Below are 22,840 nucleotides of genomic sequence, written 5' to 3'. Positions count from 1 at the left end.
TCTGGTTCCGAAAACATTCATATTGAATGGTATTTGGTCATTTCCGGCTGTTTTCCAGACACCGGAAGTTACCATTTTAAAATTAAGGATTGTGTCTGTGATCAATTTTTAGCTTCCGTCAATCTTTCTGGTTCCGGAGATACTCATATTTAATGGGCATTTCAGGACGTTTTCCAGAAACCGGAAGTTGCCATCTTACAATCCATAATGTTGCCTGAGGTCGACTATGGAACAAATTTGTTACCACTTAAAACATTCACCTGCCAAATATGGTTCCATTTAGTTGGTTAGTTCTCGAGATGTGCAGAAATTTGTGTATCATTTGTATGAAACCCCTTCCTTCGAGAAAAGAGAGGGTCGTCCAACTATCATGGACATTTTTGTTACCCCTTAAAACATCTACATGCCAAATTCGGTTTCATTTGCTTGGTTTGTTCTTGAGTTGTGCAGAAATTTCATTTGTATGTGACCCCTCCCTTCCAGAAGAGGGAGGGGTCTCAAACTATCATTGGAACCTTTATCGGCATCAAAAATCTCTACATACAAATTTTCACGTCGATCGGTTCAGTAGTTTTCGAGCCTATATGGATCAGATAGACAGACAGACCGGACTGCATATTTATATGTATAAGATTACTACATCAATATTTTAGAACCTAAAGAGTGAATATACATTTGTTGGATTGAAGCGTTCATGTAAATCTATTGAAACAAATAAAAGTTTGAATGAGAAAGGCTGGGTCTGACCGCTAGGTGGATTAATTTAGGTTTTTATTTTAGCTCTCAGTAAATGTCTTAAATAATACATGGTTTTATTTATTCCTTCAATTGTGAAACTAAGCAAATTTTTGTTGGGGACTTCCTAGTCAATAAAAAATTCTATCATGAATTCGCTTCATCAATCTTCTCTTTTAGGTTATTGTAGCAATGTTAAACACATTTAAGCCACCGCGAATTATCCTCTCGACTTGACACGCCACGAGCAGTCCTAGTACAGATTCCGTTTCTCCACCTGTACGGCACAGGGCATATGCAACTTTTGCGTAACCTGAAACTTAAACTTCAAATCCTTTCTGCTCAATTTGGTACTCAATCGGTACTGCTGCAATAATCGGACTAGAAACACTCGCAGCGAAATCATCGCATACCGGTTGCCGATGCACACTCTTGGCCCAGCGCTGAACGGAATGAAAGCAAACGGGTGTCGAGCGCTCACCGATTCCGGCGAAAAGTTTTCTGGCTCGAAACGGAGGAAATCTTCGCCCCAAATTTCCTTTCGCCTGTGAAGAGCAGCAATATTGATGGTGAATGTCGTTCCCTTGGGAATGCAAACTCCGTCTAGTGTAATCGGGTTCGCGCTCTGGCGGGCAATCAGTGGAGCCACCGGATAGAGCCGCATTGTTTCGTGAATCACCATATCCAAAAACGGAAGAGCCTTCAAAGCCTCCGGGGTAATGGGCGCTTCCAAAGTTGCAAATGTACTTTTTATTTCCAAGGCTACCTTCTCCTGAATCTCCTGATGCATCGCCAGCATTAGACAAATGTTGGTTAGCTGTAAAGCGGAAGTTTCATAACCCTGTCAGAAAAACAAAACAAATCTACTTTAGTGCATAACATCCAGAAACAATATCTCTCTCTCTCTCTCTTACAGCAACAAGCATCGTGTAGGCATGGTTAACAATTTCTTCGTCGGTAAAACAGCGCCCCTTGTGCTGGATGGTTAGCAATCGCTCCACAAAGGCTTTCGATTTCATTGTCTCCATTGTGCTGACCTGCTCAGGCGCGCCCTCCGGACGGTTCAGGATGTTCGTTCGTATTTCCCTTATAACCTATGGAGAATTTTCAACCATAATTGATTGTTCAATGTCAGACCACTGTAATTTCAATGCACGCGAACTGGGCTTACATCGTTCACCGTTGCGTAGCACAACCTTCTGGACCGCCATTCGTTGCGGTAAACTGTGCTCATTTTGTAGAAGGTCTTCAGCGCATACACACCATTCATAATTCGCTTTCCCAACGAGTCGAGGATGCTGCGAAGAATCAATTAGTTAGAGGAGCTTGTTTTGAGGGATGAAAAGTTGCTATAATATAACAATATTGATTGTTAGTAATTACTCGTAAGTAGTATTATAGAAGCTGAGCATACAGTAACTTCTTTTAGACGCTTTGTTAGCTTGCACCTTGTGAAAGTGAAATGTTTTCTATTTGAACTGAACTTTAATGTATGAACGTTTGCGAGTTTGAATCTGCCTGTCATGTAAAATTACCAATATTGTAAACGCATTGCAATTCGAGTTTATCTAAAACGCCTAACCAGTTCTGTATATGAGCCGTTGAGAGCAAAAGTGGTACATGTGCCATTAAGTGAATTTTTCAGGAGACGCGATAAACGAAAACACTCAAATAGTAAATTATTTTCAAAAATTGTTTCTAACATAACTGCACTAAATCATTGCTGAAAAGGTTTCAAAAGACAGTACATGAATACATAACGAGTTCTGGTTGAAAAACTTACTCAAACTTCAATAGAAAAACATGTACCACTTTTGTTCTATAGGAAAAATAATGACAACTAAAAAACGTTGAGAGCAAAAGTGGTACATGTCCAGTGATGCATTATAGCTCTCTAATCTTAGGACATAGAACATTCATGTCTTCAGCAGAGTTGTCTAAGTGATTGAATACTATAGAATAATGATCTGTTTGTTAAGGAATTCTGCCTCTTCGTGGCGCTAGTGTATATGTATTTGGTAACAGCATACGAGTTGATACTGAAATAGGTAAAATGCTTTCTGTTACAAAATAGCGCCGCGTAGTGAGAAAATTCCAAAGCAGACAGATCTTCATCTGAAAGTACTCAATCACTTGACCAACTTTGCGAAAATATGTTTGTTTTATATCCTAAGATCCTCGACTTACAATTCATCTAACATGCACAGACTGGACATGTACCACTTTTGCTCTCAACGAAATGGTGATTATGTTAATTACCAAAAGTTGTGTAAGCTATTACTTTGGTTTAGGTTATCAGATCTCGGTTTTTCTTGGATATTCTAGTACATTATTGCGTTCTGCATCAATTTATGCAAAAAACCCAAAAAGTGTAAAAATGGCACATGTACCACTTTTGCTCTCAACGGCTCATATCATAGTTGCAAATCACATCGCTCGTCCCCCTGCTCGCCAAAGTATGTATTTTGTTGAAATATTTTTTTACTTCTGGAAGATAAGAAAAATTATTATATTTGAAATTGGACGACAAGTGCTGCCCATAAAAGCTTAAGAGTCCCATATGACTTTTTGGCAAATTTGAGTTTATGCTGTCAGTGTATCTAATTTTGTTCATGTTCTCGTATACCTTGATGAAATTTTGAAGTTTGTTCTGAAAGATACTGGAAAAATACCAAACCTTGCCTGTCTCACATTAAAAATAAAGGCATACGTGTCCCATTCTAAGAATATACTCGATTGTCTTTTAAAAACAACATTTCACATTTGTTATCAGTTAAAAGTGTTTACATACAAATATATTTGACTAAAACAAATTGAAACACACTTCATGTTTGCAAGGTTCAATTAAAAAGTAAGCTAGAGATATTAAAACTGAACAAAACTTATATGTATTTTCGAAGGAAATCGAAAGTTAAAGTGAAGTTTTTTTTGGCGACTGTTTCCGGAAATTCTTCTTAGCATCTGGGATGGGAAGAAAAAAAAATTCAGAGGTGTGGCCTTACGGTCTGTATCAGTTTTTCGTGGACTCTTAGGAGATTTCATTGTAGACTCTATGTCGAACGAGTTTTCGTCTATCAGCTGTAGTTGCTCTTTGGTAAATAACATGCACCGGTTCATGCTACAATCAGTTAAACCAAATAGCTATATTGCAATTCTATGTTGGATTAAAATAAACTGTTCACATGACAGACACAACAAGAAATAATTATAAATGCCCTGCCCGTCTTGGAATGCGTAGAGACAGATATGTTTTTTTTTGTATATAAAGAAAAAATAAAGGCAAACGAGTCCCATCATTTATTTCCAGGCCTGGAATTCATGCGAAAGTTCTTAGAACTCATGAAAGTACCCAAAGCTTCACCTCATAAACATACAGTTGAACAAAGCTTACTTTTACTTAAATCATAGTTATTTGCTATTAATTCAAGATTAGAACTTCATTTGCAATTTTCTCAATTGTGAGCATTTCCATATAGGACTCTTATGCATTTATAGGCAGTGTTGGCATTACACAAAAAATGCCAATTCATCCTACTTTTGCAAGGTTTGTATCCGCAATACTCTAGTCACGTTCTAAATAATTTAATTTTTGAAGCAACGAGGGCATTTTTGGCTTATAATTTTACAATTGTAATAAAAAACTTGTCCTTTCGATACGGCAGAACTTAATAAAGAGCTAAATTTGCCTAAATTCAGATTAAAAACATGCTCATAAGCTTCAAATATCATATAATACCAATATAATACACTTCCAAATATTATCGAGATGACAGATAGGAAACACCCCCTCTTGAGGTGAAAAAGGTAACTAAACTCATTGCACAGTTAGGCGGACATGAGCTTTTCGATGTTCTTCTACGAAGTTGTACTTAGTCCTTTATTTATGTCCAAATGAAATTTAGGGTGGCACCTAAATCAACGAAACAAAATAAGTTAACTTTTTTATTTGCACAAATAATTGTATACATCCTTCGGCAAAGTTGAAAATCAACTAATTTTAAGCAACTTCGTTAATTTTTTTGTAGCTATGAAATTTATTGATTCAGAGCAATTTGACGTAACTGACTGTTCCAAACTGTTCCAAAACAAATATATACAACTTTTGACGGAAAAACATTGAACCACTGTGCATTGTTGGTAAATTTCTGTGAGCGTGTGACCGACATTCTTACACACGAAACTGAAAATACTCAATTTTAGACTATATGGTATAGGTGAAGAGTTTTTATTTTTCAATAAAACGTTCAACAAAAACATATTTTTAAACTTTTGAAGTCATCCGAAGAATACTCTGTTATTAAATTTAAACTGAAAAAATAGAGCCATAAAACTGTTTTTTCGAAGCCCACTCTAAGTCAGGGACGTAAAATTGCTATATGTCGGTCAACTCAATAGCTACAAGAGTTTTTTTGTTGCTTGAAATTTGTTAACTGTGCCGTAGAATGTATACAGTTCCTTCTGCAAATAAAAAAGTTATTTTTTTTATTTCGCCGATTCTGGGACCACCCTAATTTTCATTTGCACATAAATAAAGGACTAGCTATAAGAAACAATTTCTTAGAAGAAACTATGACTCTAAAACCAAAAAATCGCATCGAAAACCTCATGTCCGCCTAAATGGCCTTGCTGTTCCACTGTGCATTGTTGTTGCATTTCTCTGAGCGTGTGACCGATATTCTTACACACGAAACTGAAAATACTCAATTTTAGACTTAGTTGACTCAATTTCATACTTTCACAGAAAAAATGGCAAATCATGTGAAAAAATTACTTATTGCAGATTTCGTACGTAATTCCGGACTAGAAAAGATAAAAGGAAAAACCTGCACTGAAAATCAATCGCACGCTAATCCCTAATGCTCTTTACATATGAATATCAATAAACGAACCTAGTCATTCTATTATGTCGACCCATATCGATATTTATTGGATTCCACGGTATTTTCACGTGTTTTGGCATTTGAAATGTGTAACCATTGAAATCTGAATGTAAAAATTTTGATTTTGGTATGCATGACATGGCAGACCGAACTGTAAGACTCTTGATTTTATGCTGTGAAGCGGAACGCAAATGTATTCCACGTAGATATGAAATGTTTCATCTATTAGCACAGATGTAAGTGGAGTCCACTTCGTAGTAACGTTTCGTTTTTTACAGTGTACGACGATACGCTAGTGTAGGGTTACATCAACAATAACTCTAGTTGATTCTTCTATATAGTATGCTTGTATTTAACAACGAATGTCCTGATTGTACTGAGATTCGAGCCCGAAACACTCCGCTCTGTACCAATTAGTAGAAAATATACGGCTAGTTTGTGCTTGGTTAAACATTAAATGTCAACTACTCAAAACACTCGTAACGAAGAAGTTTTCTAAAACTAATGTTTTGAAATAAATTAATATACTTTCTTAACCTCAATAATGAACTTTGAGTACTTTTTGCGAACAATATACCTGCATGCTTTTTTAGCCATCCTAAACACAACAATAAAATACCACTCTTGCAGACATTAAGATTTTGTGTTCGGTTTTGTTTTGGGTTTGAGGTTGCAAAACAATAACAACAACAAGCGTACCAACCGTAAAACGTCACCCATGTACTGCCTCATACATAAGCGAACTTAATTCTCATTTTATAAATATTCGGTCGAGTCCACTTCACAATAATATGCGCATTTTTTCAGTGTACCCATTTGGGTAATATTGTTGTCAAAAGTTATTCTTTTTCGAATGTCCTGTTGAACAAAATCAGAAGTGGCGCTCCTAGCGGTCGAAAAGGTGGCTAACGCTTCTGCCATTTTCAATGTGTCTTCATGATTTCACGTGAGTGAACTATATTGGAATTAAAAAATTGTTGTCGTCACTCTATAATTTTCAACAAAATCTTCATACACAATGACTTCATTCGATTTAAGATTGGTAATTTTTTGGATTTAAAAGTGAAATACGAAATAGTCGTAATAAGTTTCATTTTACTTATGCTAAATTACCTTAGGGACAGAAAATGAGCTAAGCATTGTTTCAATGAACTACTAAAAGTGTCTACGATCTCTTCAAATTAACAGTTCTTTCGAACTAACTGATACTGATTCTTAACTTGGACTAGTTTTGTTCAGCAATTTATTACTGAACTCATAAACATCCGGAAATTTTTCGCATTTTAAAAAACAACACTGGAGGAAAACGTTTCTACATATGGCTACTTGATGGTTGATTGCGCGAAATTCATTGATTATTTTAAAACTTCGTTCGGGAAATTGATGCTCACCCATTTTTTTTCTTGCATCTTATTGCATTTTTTCTCAGATTTCCAATGCTGGTCTCAGATTGGAGATCGGCAGTTGCAAACACGGCCAAAATTGCATTCTTCTGATATAATCCAAGATGGCGGCCAAATTCAAAATGGCGGCCAAAATTCTGATTACTTCAAATGAAAGCCCTGTCATTCTACTTTACAGAAAAGTGCTACTTGTGGTTGGTCCCATAACGAATTTCAGAGATATAGCTCAAATAGAACATCAATAATTGATAAAATTTCCACTTTTCTAGAAACTATTTCACCCCTTGGTGACCGAGGGGTCAACAAATTCAATCAAACAAAAATGGCATAATCATTTTTTCTCTATTCCTAGCTAAAATGTGCATTTATATCAAATTCGACAGACCTTGTGCACCTAGTGGCCTGGTTTCAGCGAGCATGCTCGCAAAAAGCTTGTAATTGAGTTCTTGCTTTTTTAAGTTATTTAAGCAAACGAAATTTTTTAAAATACCTAGCCAATGTAGCATGAGCTTGATCAGTTTAATGTCAAACAATTTCCAATTCAACAATTCTGGTCACCAATTTCAGATAGTCCCGTTGAGGTTACTTCTTACTAAGATAGGAAAATTTTACCCAATTCGCTAAATTAAATGATTGTCTTGGTATTGCAGCTAGAGATAAAGGTTTTTCTGTAGTGACAGTGCTTATATAAAAGATCTATTCTTTTAGTAAATGTTATTTTTTATAACGCTTTAACGTCTCCGCAGTTAGAAATGCACTGTTAGATAAAATTGCAGAAAATACTAGAGTTACAATTCCGTCTACTATTCGTGTTAATGTAATATTAAAATACCGTAGTCCAACGCCATGCGTTCATGTCTTGGATACCACCCTCCTACTTTTTGCAATTTTTGAAAAAGCTTTTTATGTACCTACAAATGAAAATTTCACAGCAACGCACGTTTTTCTACACCAAATATGGCAACAGTTGTCAATTATAACACAATAATTGCTGAAACAATCGATCTCTCTCACATCAACTCACACACATTTGATTAGTGTATGTTATGTACACTAAATGCGCATATTGTATAGTCAATTCCAAAAATAAATCAATCGCCTAAACCGGCGAGGAAAGAGAAATTGATAGCATCAAACGCAAACGCTTACTCATAATCCAATTAATTTTTTAGTTCCTTTGTAAAGATTCGTGGCATTTCCCTTACTATTCAAATCCAACCCATTCATATGTTAATTTGAGCTCGAGTGATTCGGCAATAAAACATATCCGATATGGAACTAATTCGAATATTAAACCGGTTTTGACTCGAAGTAAATCGCAATCCACCCACTTATCATTTCCGAATAATCTAATCATTGAGTGATTTATAAATAACAACTAGAATCTGCTCGAAAATTCAGCGATGCGGAGAAACTCTGTAACGGTGCTTTCAAGCATGATGGTCAACAACAACCAAGATAATTCCGTGGAATCACGCTTTACACAAATTCCCAATTACAAACCCGACATAGTTTATGCACTTGTTGTATTCGTGAAAATTCGACCGTATGTTTGACGATCGTTGCAATAATTCTGTACGAAATTATTATTTAACCAACTGTCGATGTCCTTCTGAAATGACGTATACATATTCGATAGCCTAATCCAGTATGGAGCGCCAATGCACTGCGCATGTACTCACATTTCCAAATTAGTGATTAATAACCGATACAGTTCGTCCGGTTGTCTATCAATATTCACCATAGTACCGTGCACCATCTGGGCACTGCACTGGCTAATATACTCCATCAGGTCCACATCGCGTCCATCCGATACCTGGTCCAGGAGGGATAAAATTTCACCGGTTGCCCTCTCGAATGTCGGAATAAAGCTGTTCAGTATGCGGGTGTTGAAGAGCGGACTCAACGTTTTGCGGTGCTCTTTCCAGATTCGGCCATCTGTATAATAAATTAAACCCGAAATTACGGGAACAGCAAACTTACATTGCGGTACGTTTCGTAGCCGGTCTTACCCCGTCCAGATAATAATCCTGCACCCAGCTCCAGATAGTCATACGCGAACGGTTTGTCCAAACACTCTGTCAGCACTTTTTGAATTAGCTCCGGGTGTTGTACGTTGATCACCGGAATTGGCCCGAGCCAGATTTTCGTCATCCGGTTCTCGTTTCGGAAGCACCTTTTATAGGCATCCACTCCGGTGAAGAGAAATGCGTTTCCAATCACGGGATAGCTTGGCTCTATGCCCGGAATTTGCTTCAACGCATGATAACGCCACACGTTAAACAACAAAGCAAACACCAGCAACCCCAACAAAATGCAGCCGAGAATCACTGCAGTACATTCCATCTCTGCGTTTCTCGCTAAACGACAATAATCAAACTGATTCTCAAATTTTTTCTTCAAAGAACAAGTCACATAATGCTGACGATGGTCGAAAATTCCCTAAATGTGTTGTGCGGGGAAACTGGTTTGCATTGATACTTTACTAAATCGTTTGACAAATTCACGTAACAATTCTGATGAGAACTTGTTCTTCCCGCGCGCTCATCCCACGCTACCATGCGCGGCCTGTAATGGGAGACAGTCTGAAATATCTGCTCTCGAATAGTTCCGGGCCTTTAATTGTGAAGTTTTAATCTCTTACGCAACAAACACTTATTATTCCCTTGCCATTTTCCAACAGTTTTCATCAGCTAAGAGGCGCAATTTCAAGTAAACAAATTCCATGGACGGTACCTTGGCATCGCATCCGCGAACCATTCATTACACTAATGAGCATCAAATTTATCAAACGAGTAATTTTAAAATGATTACCGTTAATGCTGTAGAACACGTTTGAAAAATACAGAAATTCATTCTCTGGCGTTATCGTCGCTCTAAAGTATGACGTAAATTTTCAGCGACAAGTTCAATTTAAAAGCGAATATTTTTCGTTCGAAAGTAACGCTAACACATTTCAAAGTCTTCGGGATTCTGGCAGACTGCGTCACCACGACACGACAAGGCGACGCAACGGAGATTCTAAGAGGAATTTTCTTGGTCGCTGTTCCACCTCTAACCTTTACGGATGGTCCAGCAGATGCTATTCACACTAAGGAAAAGGTAATGCATTGTGTGAAATAACTGGTTTTGTGTAAAATGCTCTGTTTCTGCATCTTGTCAACTGGCAGCGTCGAACATAGTATAGATATTTAATTCCAGATTTTTTTTTTTTTCAAAGATTTGTTTCTACCAGAACTAATTTTTCAGGCAGTTTTTTCATCAGTGTTACAGTTCACGGGTTTGGCATCCAGTTTGCGCCGTTAGGGTTCATTCTTGCCGAGGAAATTTTTCAGGAAATGCCAACAATTGTCGCCCTTGAACTACGGTTGCAGGAATCGTCCAATTAATTTGCATTTCATAGAAAAGGCACTCGGGGGGGAATTCGGAGGAACGCGCTGTCACTTAGTAGGGCTGCTGAAGAATACTGCCACCGGTCTTGCTGAGGAATGGTGAAGGAATGTCGGTAGCTTTTTCCGTGATGGACAAACAATGGAGGGAAAAATAAACATTTTATTTTATACTACAGAGTTGTTTCCATTTTGTCAGCCCATCTGGTCGCAGGACCGATAAAAAAGGGGAAACTAAGAAAAGCGAGATTTTTCTCTCCAACCGGGCTCCGAAAGCACATACCGTACATCGTAATAAAATTTTAATGATTCTTCTGTTTGTATTAGCAAATATGAAACGCATATTCAGCGTTTCAAACCATTCCGCATCAGGAACCGGTTTCGATTTTTGTTTCGTGCTTTCGAATATAAACCTACCCATTAATGTATTACAATCTTTTTTTATAAATTGATGAAATATCGATTGTTGAAGATTTTTCGGTGATCGGATAACGTTTTTAAACACAATTTACTTTTGGAATAAATGTAAATGAATGATACAAGCCTTCGATGAAAAAGTCTTTTTGATTTTGCTTTATGGTTATACTCAACAACTTCTTACTCCTTATATGATAAATAAGAGCAGAGGTGTTGTTGTTTTTTTTTGTTCATCTATAATTTATTTGACACGGCACAAATACAATTTAATGTTTAACGGCGCCAATTATATCTGGTAGCTTACTTACTAAAGTATCTTAATAACTAAAAGCAAATTTTTTATCCTCGCTGCCGACTACGAGCTGAAACTAAATGTAACTTAAAGCTATAATATTTTGCATTAAAAGCACAGGTTTACTGTATGATGGTTTTCATTGCCATAGGTAAGCACATGTTCCGCTGCTGGGCCAAGATATTACGGACTGGCATATTGGGTTGTCTCCCTCGGGACCTGAGAGTATCGTGCGGGTCTAGTTGCTGTTTCCGGATCCGGGGTCTTAACGTGTTCTTGTCGTTTGGTTGGATGTAGGCGGAAGGAAATAGGATTAAACTGGGGCGAGGATGGATTTCAGGAAAACGTATATAAGGGACATGTAGGATAGGTCACGGCTCGCCAAGACATCACTAACAGGAACAGCCGGCTGCCTACTTTTGGCCTGCAGGGAAGCTATTAATTTAGACCTGGCGTCACGGTGTACAGGGCATGACCAAACAACGTGCTCTATGTCGTGATAACCTTCACCACAGGCACAGATACCACTTTCCCCGAGCCCAACACGACGGAGATGCGCGTCAAATCTATAGTGATTGGACATAAGCCGGGACATCACGCAAATGAAATCCCGACCTACATCCAACCCCTTTAACCACGGGTTCGTCGACACCTTGGGAATTATGGAATGTAACCACCTTCCCAGTTCCCCTCTGGTCCAAGCATTTTGCCAACTGATGATCGTATTCTGACGTACAAATGAGAAAAATTCATTAAAGGCAATTGGTCTTTCATAAATTCCACCGTTTGTTGCGCCCACCTTAGCCAAAGAGTCCGCTTTCTCATTGCCCGGTATCGAGCAGTGAGAAGGGACCCACGCTAAGGTACTCTGATAGGATTTTTCGGATAAAGCACTCAGATGTTCCCGTATTTTCCCCAGGAAATACGGAGAGTGCTTAAAATCTTTCATCGATCGGAGAGCCTCAATGGAACTGAGACTGTCCGTAAAGATGAAATAATGGTCCGTGGGCATTTTTTCGATAATCCCTAGGGTGTACTGAATTGCAGCCAATTCTGCGACGTAAACAGAAGCAGGATTATCAAGCTTATGGGATACGGTTAAATTGTTATTGTAAATACCGAAGACAGTGGACCCATCAAGAAGTGATCCGTCAGTGTAGAACATATTGTCGCAGTTGATGTTTCGATATTTATTGGAAAAAAATTTGGGGATCTGCTGCACGCGTAAATGATCCGGGATTCCACGAGTTTCTTCTATCATGGATGTATCGAAAAACACAGTAGAATCAGAAGTATTTGATAAGTCGACACGATTTGGAATATTCGAAGAAGGGTTAATATTATGGGACATGTGATTGAAATATAATGTCATAAAATGGGTTTGAGAATTAAATTCGATTAACCTTTCAAAATTTTCAATCACAGGACGGTTCAAGACCTCACATTTGATAAGAATGCGAGAAGACAGGCTCCAGAAGCGGTTTTTCAATGGTAGTACTCCAGCTAAGACCTCCAAACTCATCGTATGAGTCGACTGCATGCAACCCAAGGCGATACGCAAACAACGATATTGTATTCGCTCCAGTTTGATCAAATGTGTGTTTGCTGCGGAGCGGAAGCAGAAACACCCGTATTCAATGATCGACAATATCGTTGTTTGGTAAAGCCTTATGAGGTCTCCTGGGTGGGCTTCCCACCATTGTCCGGTTATTGTACGAAGAAAATTCACTCTTTGTTGACATTTTTTCATCAGATACCTAACGTGACAACCCCAGGTGCCTTTAGAGTCGACCCAGACACCAAGATATTTGTGTACCAAAACCTGAGAAATCGTTTTACCTATTAATTGTGTTTGAAGCTGAGCAGGTTCATGCTTCCTAGAAAAAACTACTATCTCAGTCTTCTCCGGAGAGAATTCGATACCTAGCTGTAAAGCCCAAGCAGACAAATTGTCCAAGGTATCTTGCAATGGTCCTTGCAAATCGGCAGCTTTGGCTCCTGTAACAGAGATTACACTATCGTCTGCAAGTTGTCTTATCGTGCATGAATTTGCCGATGTCATTTACATAAAAGTTGTAAAGAAGGGGGCTTAAACATGAGCCCTGGGGAAGACCCATGTAGCTAATGCGAAAAGTTGCCAAATCGCCGTGCGTAAAATGCATGTGCTTTTCGGACAGCAAATTGTGCAATAATTGTTCAAAATTGGAGAAAACTCCTTGTTGGTGAAGTTTACCCGAAAGAATGTCAATAGAAACGGAATCAAAAGCCCCCTTAATGTCCAAGAACGCAGACGCCATTTGTTCTTTGCGAGCATACGCCAGCTGAATATCTGTTGAAAGCAACGCAAGACAATCATTCGTCCCTTTGGCACGGCGGAAGCCAAATTGAGTATCTGATAGTAGACCATTTGATTCGACCCAATGGTCTAAACGACGGAGTATCATTTTTTCCATCAATTTCCGGATACAGGATAGCATTGCAATCGGCCTATAAGAGTTGTGATCAGGAGCTGGTTTCCCTGGTTTTTGGATGGCGATCACCTTCACTTGCCTCCAATCCTGCGGTACAATGTTTTGCTCCAGGAACTTATTGAACAAGTTCAACAAGCGCCTCTTGGCATTGCCGGGTAGATTCTTCAACAAGTTGAATATGATTCTATCTAACCCAGGCGCGTTATTGTTACAGGACAGGAGGGCAACTGAAAATTCTGCCATCGTAAAAGGTGATTCTATCGCGTCGTGGCCAGGAGACGCATCGCGAACAATGTTTTGCTCAGGAACAGAGTCCGGACATACTTTCCTGGCAAAATCAAATATCCACCGACTTGAAGACTCCTCGCTTTGGTTGACCGTTACGCGATTCCGCATTCTTCGGGCTGTGTTCCAAAGAGTGCTCATCGATGTCTCCCTCGACGTCTCGTTCACGAACCGACGCCAATATCCGCGTTTCTTTGCTTTAGCCAGGCTTTTAAGCTTGGTATTAAGCTCCGAATATCGTATATAGTCGTCGGGTATACCTCCCTTCTGGAAGGCCAAAAACGCGTCGGATCTTTGCGTGTAGACATCGGAGCACTCTTTGTCCCACCACGGAGTTGGAGGCCGCTCTTTGATCGTTACGCCGGGATATTTCTTCGTTTGGGCTTGCAACGCGGCGTCGAGGATTAAGCCCGCGAGGAGGTTGTATTCTTCAAGTGGTGGGTGATGTTGAATCGACTCGACCGCTTTTGAAATCATTTCCTCGTATAACTTCCAATCGACATTCCGTGTGAGGTCATACGGAATGTCAATTGGTCGCATGCGAGTTGAACCGTTAGTATTTGAAATAAGAATAGGCAAATGGTCGCTACCGTGAGGATCAAGGATTACCTTCCATGTGCAATCCAACCGTAGCGACGTCGAACATAAGGATAGATCCAAAGCGCTTGGGCGCGCTGGAGGTTTCGGGATACGTGTCATTTCACCATTTTTTGAAATAGTCATGTCGGAGTCATCGCAAAGGTTATAAATTAAAGAGGAGCGGTTATCATTGTAAGGAGAACCCCAAGCCACACCATGAGAGTTGAAGTCTCCCAAAATCAAACGTGGCGAGGGAAGAAGTTCTATTAAATCAAAGAGCAGCCGTTGCCCAACCTGTGCTCTGGGAGGAATATATATTGAGGCAATACAAAGCTCTTTACCTTGTATTGTCATTTGACATGCGACAACTTCGATGCCTGGAATCGAGGGGAGGTTAAAACGATAGAAAGAATAGCACTTTTTAATCCCTAAAAGTACTCCTCCATATGGGGTGTCTCGATCAAGGCGAATAATATTAAAATCATGGAAGTTGAGATCAATATTTGAAGTAAGCCAAGTTTCACAAAGGGAAAATGCATCGCATTTGTTTCTATTTATTAAAACTTTAAATGAATCAATTTTTGGTAAAATACTTCTACAATTCCACTGTAAGACAGAGATAGAATCCTTCGTATACGCAGATGAATTAGGCATCGAAGGATACAATCGCTGCAAGGAGGGGCCATTGGGCAGTCAACTGCTTCAAAAATGATCTTACTGTTGGGAGGAATGCTGTAAGAAAAATTTCAATTGGATCGGGTACATTGAAAGTTTCAAAAATCCAGTCCACAATGTCAGAAAATTTCACTAATCCAGAGTTTGTTTCATCAACTGGGAGTGCAAAAGGAACAACTGGGGTTTTAGATGTTCCTGGCAGTGCTGGGAACTCCTTCTGGGACTTTAAATTTGCAAGCCCAGGAGGAGTTTGCTTCGGTTTTTCCGCAGCACTGTTTGGTTTGTTTGTAACTTTCATTTCACTTTGGGAAATCTTAGGACCTTTTCGGGGAAGTTTAGGAGAGGAAATATTTTTCCTCTTTCTAGACGCCCCAGGATTGGCATAAATTGTTCCCGCTGGTGAATCGTCAGAATCGGTTTCATCAGAGGACAACAGATCAAAGGGGTTCGATGTTATGGTAGAAGTGGTCACGGTCTTCTTCAGCATCTCAGCGTAAGATCGCTTTGAACGCTCCTTTAGTGACCGCTTGATTTTATCTCTGCGCTGCATGTACACCGGGCATGTGGAGAGCTCATGCTGATTTTTCCCGCAGTGAATACATTTTTCAGCATTCACACTGCAAGAATCGTCCGCATGAGTTTCTCCACACTTGCTACATCGTGCCTTATTGCAGCAGTAGGCGGCTGTGTGGCCTAGCTGCTTACAATTGGTGCAATTCATAACACGGGGTACATACAATAGCACAGGCAGACGAAACCGATCGATCGAGACGTGGCTAGGGAGAGCAGATCCGGCAAACGTAACACGAAACGAGTCTGACGGAGTGTACACTTTTGTGCCGTTGACAAGAGACACAGACCGCAATTGCTTGCAATCTATGATCTTTACTTTTACGTCGTGACACAAAGCATTTTTGAAGCAGCCAAAACCGCTTGCCAAGATACACTCGACCGACAGACTCGAATCGGTTATGACACCGTCGATCTCCACGTCTCGTGCGGGTATATAAACGCGATACTCGCGTGTGAAAAGCTCGGAGCGAGCAATAGCGTTGGCCTGTTCCAGGTCGCTGACCACGACACGGAGCTTGTTGGGTCTGACCTTGGAGATTTCGGTCACGGCCTTGTACCCCTCCGTCAGGTCTTTCGAAATCTGCAGGATGTTTAACGGTTTCGATTTCGGTCCTGCTTTTGGCCGAAAGAAAACAGTAAAGCTGCCCTGAGATCCTTCCGGGTAAAGCCTGGGACGAGGGGGGACTGGAGAATTAACAGAGGAAGGGTTGGCAGGAGGGACAGGGTCGGAGGGGTTCGGGGATGGTGGCACGGGAGGCGAGGGATCTACATCCATCGCGCTAAATCTAGCGCACTAGCGCCGACAGAACACGTACCTCTTTACTTCTCCTTTCAGCAGGGTTGGTTGTCCGAACGGTCGAAGCTGCAGCCGTTACCGCCAGCAGCACCAATACAGCAGCTCCAAACAGCCACCAGCAGCGAGCCGGGTGTGTGATCACTCAGCACAGCGACACAACTCGCTGTCAACTGTTGGCTGCTTCTTTTTCCTCCTTTGTGTTGAGATTCTCGTCCACTGCTGTAGCACAAATCACTTAGCAGCCAAATCGGCTTACGCACCAGCAAACAGCCACGATGCGAAACAGTTGCACAAAGGCGGGCGACCTTGAACCTTCACTCGACCAGGCAAACAATGCCAACACTTGCTCGCGCGTCTTTTGTTTTATATTCTATCGGAGCGATCACCAAACACGTCCTATACTGATGCGTGTTCGGCACAGAATGAGGTGTTGTTGTTTGATTCTTTTTAATTTGTATGAGGATTCGTATTTGCTTCTAGCTAGGTAATACTTTGTACAGGAGTATGAGCAATTCCAACTCAAACTTTATTATGAAAAAAACCGTATCTGTTTGAGCAGGGTAAACCTTTGTAAAATTTAGTCTAAAATCTCTGAAAAAGTACCAATAAGAATGTTATCTATACACACTAAAAATGCAATATTTTTCCATAGTCAATAAACCATTTGATTTTATCATTTCCGGAACCAGATATCACCATATTGGATTTCTTTGGATTTAGTTTCCGGTTTCTGTTCATCATCCTAATTCCAAAAATCCCTAAATTAAAAAGTATTGATCATTTAAGACTGTTTTTCGGTAACCAGAAATCGCCATCTTCGAGTTCGGAATATTGTCTGAAATAAATGTCCAGCTTCTGGGCGTTATGTCGATTTAAAAAATACCATGATGGCTGGAGTTTGATCGTTTGGCTGTTTCAAGAACCAAAATTTTTCTTGCATTAGAAAATTTATATGGGATCGTTTTTAATCTGCGAGCATCATATGCATCGATTTTAGAAATACTCATATTGAGTGGCATTTGCCGATTTCCGCAAACCGTATGATGCCAAATTGGATTTCAAAACGACTTGAGAATCGATTTATGGACTCTTGGCATCTTTCTGGTCCCGGAAATACGCATAGTGGATGTTATTCAAGCATTTTTGTTGTTTTTTAGAAAACGGCAGTTGCCATCTTGGAGTTCCACATGGCGTTTGTGGACGATTTCCGGCCGGTATATATACCGGTTCCGAAAATTCCCTTTTTTGGTGATATTTAACCTTGTTTTACGCTCTGATTCAATTGGCGTTCAAAACAATGCTCGACATTTTCAATAGTATAATCGATTGGAAAATTAGCGCTGCTCATTTTCCAGACGATTGCATCAAGGATGAAGGAAATCTGTTGAAAACTTTCCAAGTTACGAGCATTTGAAACTAAACAAAGATGTTACATGTTCTATTTTTAACTTTCATCTATCTCAGAAGCCTGCCAAAAGACGTAGTTCTACGTCAAAATAATTTTTTGAAGTTTTTAAAGTGTAATAATGTGTTGTAGTAAATTAAATTATGCTCTCGAAATTGTCACAGTCCTTAGGCTAACACAAATGTTATTTTCATTTAATGTCACAAACACCCTTCGCCCTTTAATGTTGAAATTCGGAAGGAGAAGAAAAAAAAGCTCAAGCTGTTTTGGTGATACTATTGGCTTTGACGTAGAGCTACGTCTCTCAGGAATTTCAAATGCTAATAACTCAGTTAGTTTTCGATGGATTTCCTTCGTTTTTGCAGTAATAGATTGGAAAATCTTCTAAGATTCCTCCCAAATGCAGAAAATTGGCTGGACAGACCGTTATATGATTGCTTTCCCACGGTCACGGTCGACAGAATTATAGACCCAGTAATTCGGAATGTACTATTTGGCCTATATAAGAGTCTATTGTAGCCAAAACTGCTCAAATTAGTTCTAGACAGCGACTACAACAACCCTTACTTAACAGCAGCAGCTGTGGCAGCGGATAGCATCAGCAGCAAAAGTGGCAGCAGAACTGGTGCAGCGGAATTTCCTCTAGTAAAAGCTGCCTTTGTGCAGTAGCGAGCAGCATCAGTAGTAGGTACATTAGCCGACACTTCCTCAAATGAAAAGTTGCCGTATTTTGACATCATACAAAAGTTTTGGAATGCTAGCTTTAAAAGTATATGAGCCGTCAAATTTTCAGTGTGCAAACAGCTTTCAACTGTGTTATCAAACAAAAAGCTTAATCTCCTTTGTCGGGGTAGTACATAGATGCTAACAACATTATATCCGATATAAAAATTGAACAACAGCACTGCCCCTCATGGCAAGTCCGTCCCAATTGCATTTTCATCAATTTTGACTTTATTGGTGGAATCATCACCTTTTTACATCTACTTTCGATAGAACAGATAATTTGAATACTTTGTTCTGAGGAACTATGAAAAAAATAGCAAGTCGGTTTGTCCCATAGCAAAAATGATCGCAAGTCGGTCCCATAGAACAAATCATCAGAATCATCAGTCCCACAGTCAAAAATAATTATGAAGCATGTTATGTTTAACATAGTTCATGGTCTTCAGGGTTAGTATTTGATGTACCAGTTGACCAATAAAATTCAATAGGCGGTTCGATCGAATTTTACTATAGTTTCGCATTTAAAACTGGAAAAATAGAACATTTCGTTTCCTATAAGAGAAACCTGATTTCTAGAATATGTTGGAATCGTTAGTTGTTGTGCCGATATCTTGTTATAGGTAATCACGAGAGAACAAAGCTAATTACATATTTGTGTATTTGAGGATGGGATAAAAATTAAAACCTTATTGTTTGGCAGTTGATTAGAAATGTCTTTGTATTTTTAGAATCAATACAAAGAAAAAACTACAAAAATTTATCAATGCTAAGTTTTTACTGGAAGACTCTCGACGTTTATAACTGGAAGATTGCTTTCAGTCTCCTTTTCATGATCGTGCGCTTATTTATGACCGTGTGGATCTCGCTGTTTTCTTTAAGCAAAAAATTCCACCAGTTGTTTCTTCTATCTATTTTTTTTTTGAATGAACAGCATTCCTGCCATCGCCGTTAGGTGTCCCACTGTACTGTTAATCAGAGCATCCAATCAATATAAAATAATACTACCCTCGTATTTTATCCATGTTGGGCCGTGGATGACAATTGAGAAACGCTGGTTTATTTTTTAAAGAACGTGTCAACAGTATACTTCAATACGAATACCTCTGCACGCTTCTTAGCTTTTTCACAACGTAGTAAAAATATTAATGAGTAATACATAGAATGGTAGTCTCCCCAGCTGGTCTCGAGGTACGATGCTGGCCTAACAAGCCAGTCGTCGTAGGTTCGAGTCTTTTCTCGGGAGAGACTGTTAGTGTCAGTAGAATCGTAGCGCAAGCCCCGCAATTGTCCTGTACACTTAACGGTTGGCTGCGAAGTCTGTGTATAGTATAAACAGAAGGTCATGTTCTGAATCGGAATGTAGCACCAAGGCTTTGCTCTAGCTCTCCCACACGGTTGTGATATCGGGCTCGATTCCCGATCGAGTCGAGGATCTTTTCGAGCTGGAAATTTTCTCGATTCAGCACTGGGGCACGGTGTATCGTTGTACTTATCCTACACATGCAAAATGTGCCAAAAAACAATATCGATAACAAAATCTCTCAACTAATCTAGTTGATCGAGACCGCTATTAGCCTCAAGGCTAAGCGTGCGATATTGTTGTACATAGAAGGGTCTTTGTTATATTGGTTTCCCTGCCTAATGCGTGAAAGCTGTCCGCCGCCGTCATACATTGACCGCTTTCGAAAAATTTTAGAACAAGTTCCTTCACCTGAACTGATTTAAAATTGAATCATAGAATTAGATGAAGAAACAAGTGGACAAGTTATACAACCACATTGTAATACATTTCTCACTACAAAATCGTTTAATGATTCTGTGGAAGCACGCGAGAAGGTGATCGTCCAGTAGCTGATTTGTTTCAAATGCAAGCTATCACCGCACCGGAATCGCTTTGCAGTAGTTTGCTTTTCATCACCAGTCGTAGGTGGCTATGGGACTGGTTTGCTATCATACTGGCTAGGCATCAAAAAAGTAATTGCATATGGGTCCCAGTTATGGTTTGCAACATAATTTAATCAAATTTTGGTGTTTATGAACGGGTTATAACGCTAAAGTATTTGATTGACATTGCAGTAAGAGTTTCTGTTGATGGACTTGTTTAAAACAGCATAAGAGTGCAATATTGCCCCCAAAGCGTTGCGATTTTTAATTGCTGTTTTCTCATCAGCACGAAAACGCAAATGGGACGGACTTGCCATGAGCGGCAGAGCAGTCCTTATAAGGACAACAAACAATTTTATTGAAGTTTTAATATTTTCTCGTTTTGTGCATCCCACAAAAATACAAAAGTTCATGTAAAAATATAGGAATCTAGCAGATTTGAAAAAAGTGCAAAATAGTGCCACAATTGAAAAGCCATTTTTTTATAAATCACGTTTGGGCAACCTGAAAACAATTTTTTAGAGAGTTGAAATGTTCTACAAAAATGCTATAAATAACATTATCTCTAAATTCAGGGCACCTTGACTTTTGACGTAGAACTACGTTTTTCTTTAGCCTACTACATAGGGATGTAAATAGGAAAACTATTAACGAAAAGGGGACGAAATATGTCCCTTTTTAAATGCTTATAAATCGGTTTGTTTTCAACCGATTTCCTTAATTTTTGCAGCAATTGTTTGGAAAATCATACACGCATCCACCCAAATGTAGAAAATTGTTGACTGATTATGCAAACTATTGTACTATTGATAATTGTCAAGCCTTGTTTAAACGAAAATTACGTCCTCTGATTGGTCGTTATATGATTGCTTCCCAAGCACGGTCGACAGAATCATATACCTTGCAATTGAAAACATGCTATTTGGCCTATATAAGAGCCTGTTTCAGCCGAAGCCGCTCATAATAGTTCTGGACAGCGACAAGTTGTCAACAGCAGTCGTCCTTCCTTAGCAGCAGCACTAGCCCTGTGGTTGGTTACCACGTCTCAGGAGCAGCGCGGTTCTTCTCAGCGTGTGTCGCCAGACTGCCATTATTCCCCCGTTTTAGGGCAGCATGAAGATCGTCATCATCAAATCCAATTTTGAACAGCAAAATGCCTTTTTTCAAGGCAAATAAACAAGTCATAGAAAGTTAATAATTTTTGACAACGTAAGCAAGCATTCTGTGCGGATTCTAGCAGTTACATCTGTCGCGGCCGTCTAATTTACAGAAGGTGAAATAGCTTCCACAGTGCATGTTGTCCGTGTATCTTAAATCCCCCACTGTTGGGGCAGCACAAAGGTTGCGATCAGCAACCGATTTTGAACAGCAAAATGCCTTTTTTCAAGGCAAATAAACAAGTAATTGAAGGGTGAAAATTTCCTAGCATCAACACAAGCAAACATTCTTCGCGGGATCCTAGCAATCAAATTCTGTTGTAGTTTATTTAGTTAATACCCCCACTGTTGGGACAGCACAAAGGCTGCGATCGACATAACCGATTTTGAATAACAAACTGCCCTGTTAGAACGCATTCACAAAGGCAGTTAATTCGAATATGCAGTACTGATATAAAGTCGATTCTATCAATCAGCATGAACAGAATTGCGTCGTCTCTCAACTGCTCAGTTGCAACATGATGCAACCCGCGACAGCGACAAACGAAATCGCTTGCTTGATATTACCACATCCCTGTCACGAACGTCATCCTCATACATTTCGCTTGAAGCCGTTTTTCTCTGGCTCTCTGGCTCGATTATACGTCAAAAGGCTGTCAGTGCTTGCGAAACAGCCGATTAAGCACCGTCCATGCGAGATCAACTGTTGCTGCAAGTGGTGTGAAGAAATGCAGAAAGCGAAAAACGATTGTTTTGTTTTGAACGTTTTATGGATTTCGTGCAGGACATAAATGGTCACGTTCAAACATGTTTCAACACGTTCCGGATAGCCCTACATTCTATATAGTTAGAAGCACGCAAAAAATCCGCACAGTAACACATGCGGCACAATTAACGGAGCTTATGACCATATTTCCAACAGTAGCGCCATCATCATCGGCGGCGGCTTCAGGAAACTGTTGCCATGACATCGGTCTGGATATTACAAGCCGTAATACGATAGGGGTAATATCGTTGCGTGTGTGAGAGCACCATCGGTGTCTACTAGCTGGATACAAAAATTAAACGCGAATTGTGGAATAATTCGTCTAAAGAACATTAGATAATGTGACAACTGAACTGAAAGGCGTGGCCTATTACGTAGCACCCTTCGGCTATAAAAGAGGAAGAGGT

The 22,840-nt window shown here is 39.6% G+C and overlaps 2 protein-coding genes across 4 annotated transcripts in view; both read right to left on the bottom strand.

The window, feature by feature from the left end:
- LOC129732571 (zwei Ig domain protein zig-8-like) overlaps nucleotides 1-22,840 on the bottom strand; it is an 801,587-nt gene that overhangs the window by 623,407 nt on the left and 155,340 nt on the right. The window lies entirely within an intron of this gene.
- On the bottom strand, nucleotides 827-9,382 carry LOC129732570 (probable cytochrome P450 313a4). The gene is made up of 5 exons (XM_055693544.1): nucleotides 9,031-9,382; nucleotides 8,701-8,956; nucleotides 1,907-2,033; nucleotides 1,650-1,829; nucleotides 827-1,576 (listed from the first exon to the last, which is right to left on the bottom strand). Exons 1-5 carry the CDS (start codon nucleotides 9,362-9,364, stop codon nucleotides 989-991), a joined length of 1,485 nt encoding a protein of 494 aa, XP_055549519.1. The 5' UTR covers nucleotides 9,365-9,382; the 3' UTR covers nucleotides 827-988.

Source organism: Wyeomyia smithii, chromosome 3, assembly GCF_029784165.1.
Source record: "Wyeomyia smithii strain HCP4-BCI-WySm-NY-G18 chromosome 3, ASM2978416v1, whole genome shotgun sequence".
NCBI lineage: Eukaryota > Metazoa > Arthropoda > Insecta > Diptera > Culicidae > Wyeomyia > Wyeomyia smithii.
This window is presented reverse-complemented; position numbering and strand designations above follow the sequence as displayed.